The sequence below is a fragment of the Vulpes lagopus genome, chromosome 8 (genome assembly GCF_018345385.1).
Source record: "Vulpes lagopus strain Blue_001 chromosome 8, ASM1834538v1, whole genome shotgun sequence".
In the NCBI taxonomy this organism is placed as follows: Eukaryota; Metazoa; Chordata; class Mammalia; order Carnivora; family Canidae; genus Vulpes; species Vulpes lagopus.
The window spans coordinates 46629122-46645435 of record NC_054831.1 but is presented as its reverse complement, the minus strand read 5'-3'; the positions used below and the strand labels follow the sequence as shown (position 1 = coordinate 46645435).

Here is a 16314-nt window from a genome sequence, read left to right as displayed (position 1 = left end):
ACTGCAAACTGCCTGCCCATGGGTCGAATCCAGGACACAGGTGTGTTTTATTTGGAGTGCACAGTGCTTTTTTTAAGAAAGAAAAAAATAAAAGAATTTATTGCCAACTTTCAAAAATCAGGTACTTTTAAATGAAAATCTGATTTCACTTTTTCTTAAAAACTCAGTCTAGCAGCCCTGGCCTTACTTTGCTGCATGACAAGGGTCAAGCTGCTGCCCTTAGGAGAAGGGAAGGTTCTAGTTTATTACCTTCCCCCACCAATTTCCTATTGTCTGCCTATGTTAATTACCATTTATCGCCCCATTTGCACTGTTTTATTATGCCTGGCCCCCTTCACTGTTTGTATTATCTTCCAGGCCTCTGAAAGCATTTGAGGTCCTTATGCTTTACACACATAGCTCATGCATTGTGGGGAAATGGCAACCAGCCCTGTTATTCACTCAACTCTAAATTTAGATGAAAAAAGAATTATGGAAACTCTAATATATGTGGTATAAGGTGAAGACAAAGAAGAAATATTGGCCTAGAGTGTTTTGGTCACCATATATAATTTTCTAAAAGACCATTGAGTAAGGAATATCTCCAAGTATGTATTCATGGTTGTACACCCATATCAACGTTTATTTATAAAAACAATATTTTAAACCAAGCCTTCATTTTGGACTGTAAAATTTTTTGTCTTACCACTGCCAATCTCTGTCTCTCAGCCTTTTCTTAGCTGTGCTTGAATCTTAATACAACTATGCAAAAATGGTATCTTATTCAAACTATTCCAGAGAATGTTTTTATTGGCAATTTTAAAAGCTGACTTACTCTGAAGGACATTTTTGGAAGGAGTACTTTACTCCAGTAATATTTTTAATTCTATATAAATGTTTTTATTAGCTACATTTGAGTTTGGGTAAAAAAAAAAAAGCAATTTTTCACTGAATAGTTTTAGAATGAAATTTTAGGTTGCATTTGTACTAAATACTACTGGAATCATTATTCTCAATTAGAAATGGTTAACCATCTTATGAGTAGAACACTGACCAATACTGAACCCACACAAGACAAAAGGCTCTGTCCTCAGCTTATTTAAGGGGGGAAAAATCTTCCAAAATTGTATGAGAGTGCCGACCATGAAAGTGGTGATGTTGATGATGGCAGTGGTGCTGATGGTTAGGAGACAATGCTGATGCTCATGGTAGTGATGGTGATAATAGTAACAATCATTTTGGTGATTTTAGCTTTACAGTATTATCATTAGAAAACATCATTTGGGGCACGTGGGTGGCTCAATGGTTGAGCATCTGCCTTTGGCTCAAGGCGTGATCCCAGAGTCCTGGGATCAAGTTCCACATCAGGCTCCCTGTGAGGAGCCTGCTTCTCCCTCTGCCTACGTCTCTGCCTTCTCTCTGGGTCTCTCGCGAATAAATAAATAAAATCTTTTTTTTAAGAAAAAAGAAAAAGTAAAACATCATTTACTTGAGGAGACTAGTTTGAATCAAATTAAAAATCTCTTTTGATGTTAAGCCATTTATCTAGGCAAGTAGATTAGAAATAGAAGTAGAAATATTTAAAGCAACCAATTCCATACTTCAATATCAAGGAACATTTACTAATGTTCCTGGCAGGCACATACTTCCATAGCTTTAGGAATATCATTTTTTGCCTGCAACCTTAAGCAACAAGCCAGTATGCAAGAATATAAAAGACAGAAGGATTGTCTTTATGGTTTTAGCCCTCACACAGATAACAATTCTTTGGATTGTGATTTTTCTTATTAAACTTTTTAAAAATCAGGATTCACTAAAGGGTCCTTGTGAGGAATCAGTATAATGATGTGAGTCAAGTGTTTTTGGGCATGGCACATTGTGGATCTTGGCACTGGCCTTAGGGTCGTTCGAAAAATCTCAGAAGGGAAATTCACAGCACTGTGATTCACTGGTCACATGCAAGTTGAGTAAGAGTTAACCAAATGGCAAGAGAGCAACTGGTTGCTCTAAATACGTTTTCAGCTCCCGACCCAGAGAACTATATCTGGAGGGTGTGGGCCTGACACGGGTTTTGTGGGTTCGGTTTATTTTTCTGGGTTTGAAGCCCAACTTTTGTAATGCACATGCTTTCGCTTTACTTGCATGCCAAGATCCCCAACACATGCCTCACATTAGCTAGTGTTTTAGTGACTCCTTTTCTTTAAGAATATGTTCTGTTAGAGTATATTCCACAATACACTGCCCTAGCTGCTGTTCATGTAGACTAGCAGCTGAGAACACCACCAAGGAATGAATATACTATCAATTTCATAATTGTTGTTTTTTTTATTGACTCAGCAAAAAAAAAAAAAAGTGTCTTAGAGCTTCAAACTAGTGAAAAGTAGTTTGAGGATCTTTATTTTCCTCTCTGTGTTATTATTATTTGAGTAATTTACTTCTTTTATTAATGGCTTTATCTTTCTCTGGGCAAGAACCAGAGTTTAAGGGATTTTTCTTCATCAGAAATTTATTTACATAAGTTTATTATCAAAGAAATGAAAAAGTGATAAAGTAAAGAAACAATGGAGGATGTGTTTTTACTGACAATAATATGATAGAACACATTCCTGATATTTGGCAATAAGACAAATTATAGGCATATTATTGAATCAGAAATGTATAGAGTTACATTATTATAGAACAGAAAAATTCACAGTGGTTGAGTTATAATATCAAGTGCATAACAACGCTCACTGCTAAGAGTGGAGAAAAAGCCAAGTATGGAATGAAATTGGAAAAGAAACCTTATCAAAATTAGGTTTTGGCGGGATGAGGAGGCCCACATGTGCCAAGTTTTAGCTGAAAACTAATTATAATGGTCACATTATGAATTGTGCAGAAAGAAGGAGATTATTGATTCTGATGCTTTAGATGCACAGGTGATTGGATTTTTTTAAACACGGGTATAAGCATTTCTTTTTGGTAAAGAGCATCTCCTTAAAACTGAACCTTTCAGAGGTGCCTGGGTGGCTCAGTGGTTGAGCATCTGCCTTTGGCTCAGGGCATGATCCCAAGGTGCTAGGATCAAGTCTGCATCAGATTCCCCGCAGGGAGCCTGCTTCTCCCTCTGCCTATGTCTCTGCCTCTCGCTGTGTGTTTCTCATGAATAAATAAACAAAATCTTAAAAAAAAAGACCTGAACCTTTCAGTATGTCCCCTTTAACTGGTATCAAGAAGAATGAGAAATTATAAATAAGTATTTTAAAATGAAAAAATTAAAACAAAAGATATGGCATACTCAGTGATTCCAATAAATGGACTGAGTTTCATGGCTTTTACTTTTGTGATCGTAATTTCACTTAAAATACATTAGGTAGGTGATAGTAAAATATTTTAGTGTTTCATGCAAGGAGAGGCACCTTATAGGGACACAATGACTCGCGTGGCTTTTAAAAAAAATGAGGCCATGGCTGCAGAGATATCCCATTGTTGGTAGAGGGCGCTCCTGTAAAAGAAAAGATAAGGACTGCTCCGTGATGTCAGTGTCACCATGGAGATCTCATTCCAGTGAGGCGGAATGGATTCCACAGTCCTGCTCTTGGAAATGTGTAAATAGCAGATGCTTTTATTGCCTTTGTTTGAATGTCTGTCGGTACAGCGCAACTCAAGCCGGAAGCTCAGAGGAGAGGAAGTCCATATTTGTATATAGTGGTTTTTTTACTCCCTGGAAGCAGCTCAGTCTCCCGGGACCAGTGTGTATGGTGACAAGTTAATGGAAAAGATATAAATCCAGATTTCACGTAAAAAGAGTCAAAACTGAATATGTTTTCCTAGGATCAAAGAAATAATTCAAATTTCCTTGTAAAAAAATTTTCTAGACACTTTTTGCTATAAACAATTAATGTATAATATATGTGATAACTATTATTAAAATGAGTTTATTAACTGAAATTTATAATACACAAATGTAAGGGCACATTTTTCTATACTTTGGATAGATTTGTTTTCCTGTAGCTTGGTAATTAAGAGCCTGCTTTTGAATGGTTTCGAATTTCTACACATGTTGAATCTGGCTAAGTTGTTTTTTTAATCTGTACAATGGATACAAATACCACCTAACTACTGTAAATAGAGTCTGTTTCTTTTATAGCAGAGAGGGTTCAATGCAATAATATATATTGAGGATTACATGTAAAAATATTTTATTTTTTTGAGAGAGAAAGAGAGAGCAGGAGTGGGGGAGAGGCAGAAAGAGAGAGAAAGAGAAATTGGGGAGAGAGAGAGAGAGAAAAGTAGACTCCCCACTGAGTACAGAGACCAAGGTGGGGCTGGAGGTGGGGCTCTATCCCAGGACCCTGAGGTCATGACCTGAGCCAAAGTGAAGACACTTAAGCCACTAAGCCACCCAGGCTCCAAGAGAACTCTGGTTGCTATCATACCAAGAAAAATTTTCATCTTTTCTTTATATCTTTATCATATAAATTACTATGGTAAAACATTGTAGCACCAATGTAGAAGCTGATAACCGAGAGAATTTAAGGAACTTGTTCCAAGTTTATACAACGTTTATGTCAAATCTAGGTTCAGAACCCAAGTGTCCTGATTCTCATTCAAGGGCTTTTTCCAGCACATCTGGCAATTATAGGCACCTATATTTTTTAAGGTACAGTGAGTGTGGCATTATGCTAAGCACCGTCAGAGATAAAGTCTGATGCAATAAATGCAATGTCATTATTTGGGGTTAGAGTTTCATATAATAACCAAAGCACCAGGTAAGAAATGAAAATTAATTGATGGTATATTAAGCATTGTATGCCATAAACTGATTACCTCCTTTATGAATTGCATATGATATACATAGAGTTTCTTTTCTAGTGTAAGGACATTTTGACAGAGGACAGTTTTCTCAGAGGAATACAAATCTCTGGGTCCCACAAAATTAAAAGTCGTGACAGATCCCAAGGGGTCCTGAGTTCAGACAGTGGTTCATAGAACCAGACCTGTGTTCTATAATGATCATACTCATTAATGACATTCACAGCATCATTTCAGTGGAAGCTTGATGGAAATCAGAAGCATGCACCATATCCAGCATCATGCTAGCAACTTCTACCAGCTTTGCACCGTATTCCTGAGCATAACTCCAAGTATGCTTTTCACAAAAACAATTATACTAGTAGAATCCCTATTCTCCAGGTGAGAAGGGGCACCCATATGCTGTATTTTATCCAAATTCACTTAGAAAGGAAGACTGTTGCTATAGTGCCCAGGAGCTACCTACTTTGTTTTATTTTTTTATTCATTTATATTAGGTATACATTTCACTTATACTTACTTGGAAGTAAAAATGCATTTGAGCTAATAAAAATAAAATGTATTGAGGACTTATTCTCTTTTGATTCAGTCTTAACTCATCTAATCTTTGAAGCAACCAGTATACAATAAACGTGTTTGATATGAGGCACAAAGAAATGAACATCTAAGTGGCAGAGTTGGGTTAATTCAGAACCTGGGCTTTGATGACAGGGTGGGCTCTTCAGAAATTGTGCTAGAGCAGATATCTCTGTGGTACTGAGGAATACTTCCCTACAGGAGGCACTATGTCTACCCTGACTAAATGTAGGATCTCTAGAAATAGGATGTGTTTTAAGATAGCTACGTGGGATTTCCTGACTTGCCTAAGTCAGAGGTGGTTACAGTGCAAAGACTGCAACTCAGCCACCCGACTCCAGCCTCATGACATAAGCCACTTGTAGGTAATGCAGTTTACTTTTTGCTGAATTACTGATACACAATGTGTTAGGAATTCTTTGGAGTGTAAGTCTATACACTATGTGCTGGAAAAGAAGAGATGAAGGATTAGGGTAGTTGTAATCTCAAGGGCTAGTACAGTGGGTAGTAAATAATATGTATTTAGTAAACATTTATTGAATGATGACTAGGGGTTCACGGAAGGGGTAAATCACTTGGGATTGAAGTGGATAGAGAAGGTAAGGCTTGAATCTTCAACTGAGCCTTAAGTCATTGGAGAGATTTGAACAGGCAGAGTTAGGTAAGAGGGGGTATCAAATGAAAAAAAAAAGTCATACAAAAACCCATGCAAGTAGGAAAGAAGTCCTTTTCTGAGAAGAATATGTAAAGTAGATAAATTAGAATGTGTTTTGGGTTAGAGCATAGTCCTTGTATTTGTCCTTATATCTATTCATCCATCCATCCATCCATCCATCCATCCAAACATCCAAACATCTGATCATCCATTCATCCATCCATCCATCCAAACATCTGATCACCCATCCCTTCATCCATCCAAACATCCAGTCATCCATTCATCCATCCAACCATCCAAGAAATGCTTATTAAGTATCAGGTACATGGCATGACTACTGTAGACTTGAAAAGTAGGTTGGAACCAGATGGAATGCCAGACTCAGAAGATAAACTTTAATTTGATGATGGTAAACCATTGATGTTTTTCTGAGTCATAGAGAGAGTTTTTGAAAGTTTAAAAGAAAGAATAGATTAGCTGAATTAAACAGGATGGATTGGGGATAAAGGAGGTAAGAGTGAGAAATGCACCTGAGGGAAATGCCAAGGTGCACAGGTAGGAGGATAAACTCAGGAGTGATGTGGTAGGAGGAAGGAGGACAGGAAAAGGCCCAGGTCTGAAAGATGTTAATCCATACATGGAATTTGTTTTTTTAAACTTGTTATCAGGGGATCCCTGGGTGGCGCAGCGGTTTGGCGCCTGCCTTTGGCCCAGGGCGCGATCCTGGAGACCCGGGATCGAATCCCACATCAGGCTCCCGGTGCATGGAGCCTGCTTCTCCCTCCGCCTGTGTCTCTGCCTCTCTCTCTCTCTCTGTGACTATCATAAATAAATAAAAAATTTAAAAAAAAATTTAAACTTGTTATCACACTGAATTTTGAGAACCTCAAATTTTAAAAGGAGTAACACTGTATAGATATATAAAATCAGATCTTTGTGCAAAACATTGGTAATCTTTTGATTAGAATGTCCAGTAATGCCTAAAGGAAAATTCTCACAATGTATTGGCCTACAGGAGAGGGTTATACATCTTCCATTACTCTTTCTTTTTTAGATGGAATACATTACAGCCACCTCTAGATCAATGATAGAGAGTGAAAGCATGGATAATTGAAGTGCGCAGATTATCCTAAATCCATCTTTATCATAACCTTGTGTTTAAGCCTCCTTTTCTACCAAATCTTTTACCAAGGCTTCTAACAAGGAGCAATTTTATAAATTTGAATTTGATCTACTGACCATACACCTTCTGTGGTGGGAGGTTGTGAGCAGGGAAATGGCTAAATGATGCCAGAGCAAAGAGCACAGAAGACATTACAGTTTCTAATAGTTCAACAAATTCTTTGGTTTTAGTCACTGAAGACTGAGAGGTAAATGAATACATGTTGCTTGGCACCAAAATGACTTTTCCCTGTCTTTTTGTGCTAGGCGATGACAGTTTTTCTTTAACAATCGCTGCATTCCTTTTATGTTCTTGGAATCCTGGAGTTGGAAACAACATCAAAAGTTCATCATGTTTCATTTCCCACTTGCCAACAGAATTAAACCTAAACTGTCCAAGCTGGATCATTGGCTCTTCTGTTCTTTGAGTCTCAGGCTTAAAGGATGGTCATGGGCATATGATGGAAGGAGGTTAGTTAGCTGGCAACCCCCTTATCCCATGCTGTAGTTTTGATGATAGTTATCTGCCTGTTTAGCAAGAGCGTAAAACATTCACACACAGATGAATGTGATCTGGTTTACAATCTGATGCTTTAGAATACAAATGATGGGAATATGTGGAATGAAAGGACCATTTCCTTTGGAAAAGAACATTTTTTATGTAGTAGAGATTTGTCATCATAATGTTTGCCACACAGCTTAGCACACAGTAGGCCCATCATAAATGTTTATCAGCTAGAGAAATCTGGCTGCCCAGGAGAGTGGGTAACATTACTTTCCATTGTGTGTTGTTTCCCTGAGTTTTTTTCACCCCTGGCCGTCAGTACAGAACCAAAGGGAACCCTGTCACACATTAGTCCATAGGATACTATGTGAAGAGGAGAGTTCCAGAATCAAATAAGTTTGGGAAATAACATATTTTCTATCTCCTCTTTGGCGTAGTGGTGTACATTAGCCCATTAAGGGTTTTTGCAAGGACCAGAAATAAAGAAACTTGTTTATATTGAATGAGCTCAGTATTTACCAAATCTATTTGGCCATAAGCCTCCCCTTCCTCCTCTCACCCACACCCCCCTGCACAAAATGTTTTAACCATTCACATTTTAGGAAATAATTGCCTTTTGAGGTTAATTATTCACATTTTTGCCTGAGGGAGAGACGATGTTTTATTCACTTTTGTGTATATATGCTCTATGCTAACTGGCATATAGTAGGCTCAATAAAGACTTCGGTGTGTATAATGAAAATGACCTATATGGGGTTGACATCAATTGCTGATCACAAAGGCTGGGTGGGGTGCTTGTTGTGAAGATAAAGATGAACAGGGTCACAGTTGGGATCAGACAGAAAAGGAGGAGTGAAGTGGAGTGGGTTCTGGATTCAAAGGGCCTGTTTTTAATCCAAGTAGAAGACTAGAGCTTCTGATACCACTCATGAAGATCTTTAGTCTGTTTTCCGTGATAATTACAATGTCCTTCTTAAGTCACCTATATTTTTAAGCTTTTCAAAAATATGTCATGGATGTACCTCACTTATAATTAATGTTTATCATCAAACTATTATGGAAATGTCATTCTTAAAATTTCAGCCAAGCAATTATTTGGAAATGAGAGCTTATTTGGGAAAACTATCTGACGGCTACACATCATTGTCTTTGGGGTCTCTAAGTAATGCTCTGTTCTCCCAAGTTACTACTGTAAGCTTTACAGTGCTGTCAATGTGTCAGGGCAGTGCTACCAAGCTTTGACAGAGAGTAGAATCTGAGATGCCCTGCAGATGACTGCAAAAGAAAATAAAGGTAGGAGCTCATAGTAAATCCAGGCCAAAAGGATCTAGCTCTCCAGGGGGGTTTGTCTGTGGGTCTCAGATATTCAAAGGAAAATGCTATTAAAAAGTCTATTTTAGCAGCTCTGAATGGGTACCTTCAATTGTCCGCTTCATAATGTGCTCTAAGCAAAAGAAATTGAAAATGGATAGAAATCAGCAGTGTTCCCTGTGCTTTCTGTTGGCATCATACATATTGTAAACAAAATATTGCATCACACATCCAAAGACAGTAAGTAGTATACTTGAAATTATTCCTTTTGACCACAGGTACTTGAAAGACAACATTTAGCTCTCTTAAAGTTCTTATTGGATAATAAGTTGAATAAATATCAAAAGGTTATTTTAAAACTTTTCTTTTGCATAACTACGAGAAACTGGACAGCACAGGAGTTTTAAAGTTTGGCATGACTTGAGTGGTGAGCATACTGTTGCCCAGTCTCTGTATCTGAATCTTAGAAATAAGATCATTCCTTTTATGAGAACTTTCACTTTTGTTTCAACTAGAGGTAGAATGGGTCTAAAGGAGATCCTTAAATGCATATTATGATACAGATAATTTTTTTCAATAGTTTCCCCAAACAGTGATCACCGCGTGTATACTATATTTGTTGTTAAAATCTTATGCTGGCTTTTATTGCTCGAGGAATATTACATTCAAATGAATAAAGGGGTGTTCCTTTCCCACATGTTGCTGCATCCACTGTATTGTGAAAAATAAAGGGTTCTTACCTCATAGCCTATTGACATGTCAAGTAATAAATGTGACAGTTACCGGTTCTACTTTCCTTATCCCGTCTTCCTGCACAACTGAAATGTAACATGTTTCTTACTAGTAACAGATGCTGGAAACCTTCTTTTGAAATTCCTCTAGAGAAAGCTGTCCTGTTGATTCCATTAGACGTGGGAAGTGGCTTTATGCAGATGTCTACTTGCAGGGATGCAATGTTGTAATTGCTGTTCTGCTGACCCCTTGCTGAGTGCCATGCTTTTCTCTTGTAGGTGATGTGCCTTCAGGACTTTTTTGGTGACGATGACATTTTTATTGCATGTGGACCGGAGAAGTTCCGTTACCAGGATGATTTCTTGCTAGATGAAAGTGGTAAGGAAAAAAAAAGTTCAAAACCAGGGGAAATTTGAGGCAGCTTTCCAAAATGAGCTGAACCAGGCCAAGATTATGTCAACCCCAAAGCTACCAAATCAGTTTCAGATCCTCACCCAGCATGTCTTTTCCATATCTCGAATTTCTTTGATTTTTTTTTATATAGAAAACAGATGAAATGATAATTGGAAAGGTTAAATCATTCAGAAGAGAAAAACACCAATGGCTAATTTATAATCATTTAATAACTAAATCGATGCTTTATAGAAAACCAAAATGCAGATTTCCAAGATGCACATTTTTAATTATCTATTTTTGTCAACATAGGTAGTTGAGAGATTTGTAATCATAAAGTTATTGAGTGTGTTTCTAGATAGAGCTTTCACTAGCTTCCTCTGGTTCCTAACTAGGACGGTGGCCTCGCATCCTTTTTCCTTGAACTACTACAGAATTTGTATGTCTATATTAGCATCTGTAAGGGACCAAAAAAGAGGAAGGTGGTGTCCTTCGATTCAAATTGAAATGTGATTGTTTCTAATAGATAAAGAAGAGACAGTCCATTAAGAGGGAAAGATGTGTCTCAGGAAGTTAATGCAAAAGGTTGTGACTTCAAGAATGATTTTTTTCTGGTGCTGTAAGTCATTTCAGAACCTTAACAGCATCACAGTAAAGATTATTGCACTGACAAAAGAGACCTCTCTTTAATCATATTACATCTAATTTAATTAGGGAAATATTACATATTTATGGACAATTCAGACACCAGATAGTTGGAAATGCTTTTTGAAGTGGTAATGAATTTTCTGCTTAAATGCATGCAGAAACAAATTGGTGAGCTTTTGACGAAGTGGATGGGGAATACTTAAGCACTGACAAGATAGGATAAGGGATGAGAGGTAGGGGTCATGCTCTCCCACTGCTGATGCACATTCACATACAGTGTCTATATTAATACACATATATGCATATCATCTCTGTGCATTTAAATGTAGTATAATTATTTCATCATTTAAAAACGACTTAGAATATATAGGGAGGGATAAGAATTAGAGATTTGCCCCTGAGTTGTAAGAACTTCAAATTCCCAATGAAAGTACATATATGATATGATATGTTAGACAGATAGACAGATAGATAGATAATATGACAGAAGTGTCATTTGAAGAGATTTAAATTATTTTGGTTCAAAGAAACTAACTGGAAAGTATCTCCTTCTCTCTAAATAAGTTCTCTCTAAATAATACATTCCATCTTTATCTCTGGTTGATGTGCCCTTTGGGGGCAAAGATTTATATAAATATACCATGCACAGGGTGCCCTCAGGGAGGATTGTCCCCCACCCACCCCTTCCTTCTACAAGGTGAGAAAGCTTTGCTGTAACATAGAACAAGAGAATGTTAGGAGTCAGGCGGGGGAACTGACAGCACAGTTTTGAGAAAAATAAACTGCCTTGACTTTCAATTTAAAGAAAATAGCTGCTTCTGGTAGAATAGTCTGAAAGAACAGATGCGTTCTGAAATGAATGTTTCGTTTGTTGCTTTGATAGAAAACAACCTGTCAAATTCCAACTGGAATACACTTCAGTTTCAAATCAGCGTTGTTGACCTGGGAGCTGTCAAGGTCTCTATCCAGCCTCCAGTTGGACTTGGGGTCTCTCTCCAACCTAACCCCTCCTGGTGAGGCCTCTGTCCTGGGCTTTCCCTCTCTTACACTGTGCTCTGACACCAGACCATTCCCATCCCATTCCCCTGTGACAGTGGGCAGACAAGCTTTCTGGAAAGTACAACAGAAAAATACCAGAAAATCCATCGTGATTTATCTTTCGAAACCTTTCTTATTAAAAAGAATGCTGGCAGATAGGTAGATAGATATCTATCTACATACATGCATAATGATACATCAAAACACCACGCCCGTCATTTATGGTTTGGCACTTTGAAAGACCACTTCAAACTATTTCAGTAAGAAAGTGAGAACTTCACATTCTTACCTCTGATGAATATACCCTAACCGTTTTGTGGTGTGAAATCCATTTGCTGAGTAACAGTATCTTCCCCCATCCTAAGAGAAACACGCGGATTGGGGGAAGGGGTAGAAAAAGAATCTAAATTGAGATTTTACTTCCTTGGATGAACTTACTCTGAGACTAAATTCACACATTGACAACTGCAATTTCCCTGTTGCTTGTACAGCATGTTCTAGTGCTAATGTATTAAAATTTGAATCTTTTTTTAAGTGCTCTGAGATGATTTATCCCAGCTTATCTGTACTTGCTAAATGGTATTTGCACATTGAGGCTTCATTTGGCCTGTTCCATAGTAGCTTCCTAAAAGGAGTATCAGCAGGGGGTACAGACATCTTTAGAATTAATACTCAAGCAGAGCTGGGCTTGATTTAATGGCATCAAGAAGTGGCCTTTTGCCACAAGGCAGCACTTTTATTTTATCTTTCAAAATTAACCCAGCTCATGGTGTGCTCAGGATTAGCAATAATACATCCCCCTAATTATTGCTGGGAAAGCTCCTGGAGACCCCTCATAAGGTCTCTCCAATGAGGAATCCTGCCATTATAGACTTATATTTCATGGGCTACATTGGAGCCGGATCAATATTAGAAACTGTGAGGGAGCATCCTTCTTCCCCTAAATTTTCACATGGGAAGAAAAACCAAAAAAAAAAATGCCTTCCTTTTTCCATCTTAAAATGTAACCCATTTTAGCAATATCGTCATCAATCAGTGGAATCTTAGCACCTTGGAAAATTGGTGGATACAGCACTATATATAGAGACAGACAGGCCAACAGCTCCTTCCCCTGCATGGGCTGCTGTCTCATTTAGAACGATGAAGCATAGGCAAGGGAAATGCCAAATTGGAGACAGGAAGCTTAACATAGTTTTGCTTATGTATTGATGATAAGCTGACAAATTGGTGATTTTTGTTGTCATTAAAAAGCGACAGGATTTTGTGGAGAAATGTCCACCTCACACCTGGGCAGGGGGACAGTTAGCTCCTTGGTGATGAGCCTGTCCTGGGGTATCACTTCCTGTCTGTCCCCCAGCCTCAAGCCAACACCCCCAAACTTGCTTGGCTGGTCTCTTCACCCATTTATCTCACCCCTGCTGGACCTGCCACCTGCTCAGGAATCTAGGTATATCTCTCCCACTCTCTTTTTACCAAGTCCTGAGTACTCTTGATTCTGATGTTAATAGGCATTACTTCAAACTTACAAATTTTTGCATAGATACTGTATTAGTTTCCTAAGGCTGCTGTAACAAAGCACCATAAATTAGTGTTGGTGGCTTCCAACAACGTAAATTGATTCTCTAATAGTTCTGGAGGCCAAAAGTCCAAATTCCAGGTACGGGAAAATCCATGCTCCCTCCAAAGGCTCTGGGTAAGAATCCTTAAGCTATAATCCTAGTTCCTGGTGATTGTTGGCAGTCCTTGGAATCCTTTGGCTTACTGCAGCATTACTCAAGTCTCTGCCTCCGACCTCATGAGGCCTTCTCTGTGTGTCCAAATTGTCCTCTTCTTGTAAGGACACCAGTTTTGGATTAAGGTCCATCCTAATCCAGTATGACTTCATTTTAACATGGTTACATCTGCAAAGACCCTATTTCCAAATAAGGTTCTTCACAGGTGCTAGGTTTAGGACTTCAGTATATCTTTTGTGAGAACACAATTCAACCCACAAAAAGATGTTTGAAGGTGTCTGGATTTTATTTGAACTTGAGTTACAAGTAAACTCATTTTTGTTTGTTTTGACCTGTCTTTAAATTTGTACAATTACAGCTTTATATTAATTAGTAGAATACATAGACAACAGAGCTGTGACAAGACTGGCCCCTGGTCTGACCTTTCATAGGTAGGGTCACTCACCTGGTAGGTCAGAAGAATGCTGTGAGATCATGTGAGCAGTGCGTTGGTGCATTTGACAGAACTTCTCTTGAAATCCTTTTGACTAAGATAAAAATATATGGTCTGAAGGACATAGGTCATTGTGTTTTTAATTGCTAGAACTGTCTTGTCCAAGAGGTATTGATTTATAGATTGATGGCAGTGTGTGGAGGAAATCTCTATTAGAGTTGGCCCATAAGGTCATGCTGATGGAAGGGACTATGTGCTGAAAGTCATGCCAATAGGGTTCTGTATAGTTTAGTGTGGCTAGAAATGTCCATTTGAGAACATTGATGGTGTGTGGATGAAATCATCTGGTAGGAAAACAAGGATCCATAAGGATTTTAGCAGATTTTAGCAGAATGAATTGAATCCAAGAAGATAAGATTGAATTGGTATTAACAAAAAGTAGTGCTTTAGGTATTTTTTTTTTTAATTTAAAAGAAAGCCAGTGCTACAATCTTAGTTTGGAGTGATGTAGTTTTAACAGTAGAACACGCAAAGATTTTAGTTGCACGTTTCTTGTAAGATATGGCTCATTTGCTGTATGGATTGTAGGCATGTCATATATTATAAAACCTTTCAGCCCCTCTGACTGAACATGGCAATGTTGACTGAAACAAAAAGTTAAAATTAAAAACGTTCTTCGGAATTCACAAAAGACTGTAGAACTCTAATAAGTATAGCATAGAAGAATAGACAACATTTAAATAATTGGCCTTTCACATGATTTTTGTAAGTTGGGAGCATTCATACTTTCAAAGTTATGAAAGTTTAAAACTGCACTAAGACTTTTAAATACCGTGTGTGTGTGTGTGTGTGTGTGTGTGTGTGTCCATGTGCGTGCATGTGTGTGCATAATGTCCTATTTCTGGGGAATGCCAGTCCGGCTTCTCTCTGTACTAGACACACCTGTCTGGAGTGTGGTGTTCTTCTTGGGTATATGACTCTAGTAGGAACATCCTTGGCTTCTCTTATGGGCCCCCTGGTGTTGGGTGCCCAGAATCCACCTGGTAAACTTTTCTAGAAATACTCCATCATGACCGCTTTCCGGGGATCCATGTCCTGAATGAGATAAGATAGAAGCTGCATTAGACACCATTCCCCAAGCAATGATCCCTGAGTGTTTTTTCCAACTCTGGGTGGTAAGAAAATGGAGTTAGAACCTAGAATAGTAGAAACAGACTGGTGTAGGGTTAGAAGACAGGTGTAGTCCAAGCTCCTGGCCTACTTGCTGTGTGGTCTTTGTATCTCCAAGCCTGTTTCCTATTCTGTGAAACACCTTTTTTCCTGACTTGTAATGGACCTCAAATAAGATAATAAATGTCAAAGCACGTTCAAAACTGTGTTCCTTATTACTTAGTGAATGATGTTAGTGAATGACACCTCAGCTGAAATATCCCTCATAGTGGACTGCAGCTGGACTCAGCCACGTAGATTCATTTGCCCTTAATTGGAGGCAGATGTCACCAAGATTTGGTTTGGGTGCTCTTTAGAACCAAAAGGCAATTATTATCTATTGCTTTCTTCCTACTCTCAACTTTTATTCCTGTGGTGGAGGTAAAAGGGAATGAAAGGACCTTTGAAAATATCCATTCTTTTCTGGAGGGAATCTCTGGAAGATTAAACCAAACTACATTTAGAACCAGTCAGACTTTTCAAATAGATAACGTTCAGAGATCCCAGCATGAATGTCCACATCAATTTTGATGGCCTGCCATCCTGTCCTGGGGCTGGTGATGTTGGGAAACCACAAGGTCATTGTGAATACCAGGAAAATGCTGAGTCTGGAAAGAGACCAGTCCTCCTCACAGAGTAGATTTTGAGCTACTGCTAACAAAATTCATTCATTCTTTCATGCTTCCATTCATTTATTCAATAGACCAAGCTAACTTAGCATGTGCCAGGTAGTATGTTTAGGCACAAACAACTATCAGCCTTGACACTTATATGAAATGTGACACATCATATCACTTTTAATATCTTTTATGTCTAAAGATGTCAAAGAATCTCTGGTACTCAACTTTGACTCAAAATATTGCTTTGATACTCATTGCTGTAGTGTATTTTATTCCTTTGGAAAAATATTGTGGGAAATGACTAATGGGGTCACAACATCCTGACTTCTCTTTATAGATTTAAATTTTAATTGGATTATGTGACCAGTTTAAATTGCATCTGTGGGCACATTTCTTTGAGATGCATAGTACTTCATGCTGGAATATTTTATTGTTTCAATAAATGTTAATTCTAGGAACGTATAGTTCTTATTTTTAAAAAATCAAAACAAAACCTGATGGCTATCAACATTTCATTGTCCTGCAGA

General features: G+C 38.1%; 1 protein-coding gene across 5 annotated transcripts in view; it reads left to right on the top strand.

Annotated features, from left to right (window-relative positions):
• The window catches only part of DCLK1 (doublecortin like kinase 1), a 341749-nt gene that overhangs the window by 167134 nt on the left and 158301 nt on the right, over positions 1-16314 (top strand). For all 5 annotated transcript variants that reach the window (XM_041768042.1, XM_041768040.1, XM_041768041.1 and 2 more), the window contains exon 4: positions 9992-10091. In XM_041768042.1, coding sequence (XP_041623976.1) covers positions 9992-10091 — 100 coding nt within the window. The remainder of the gene's footprint in view (positions 1-9991; positions 10092-16314) is intronic.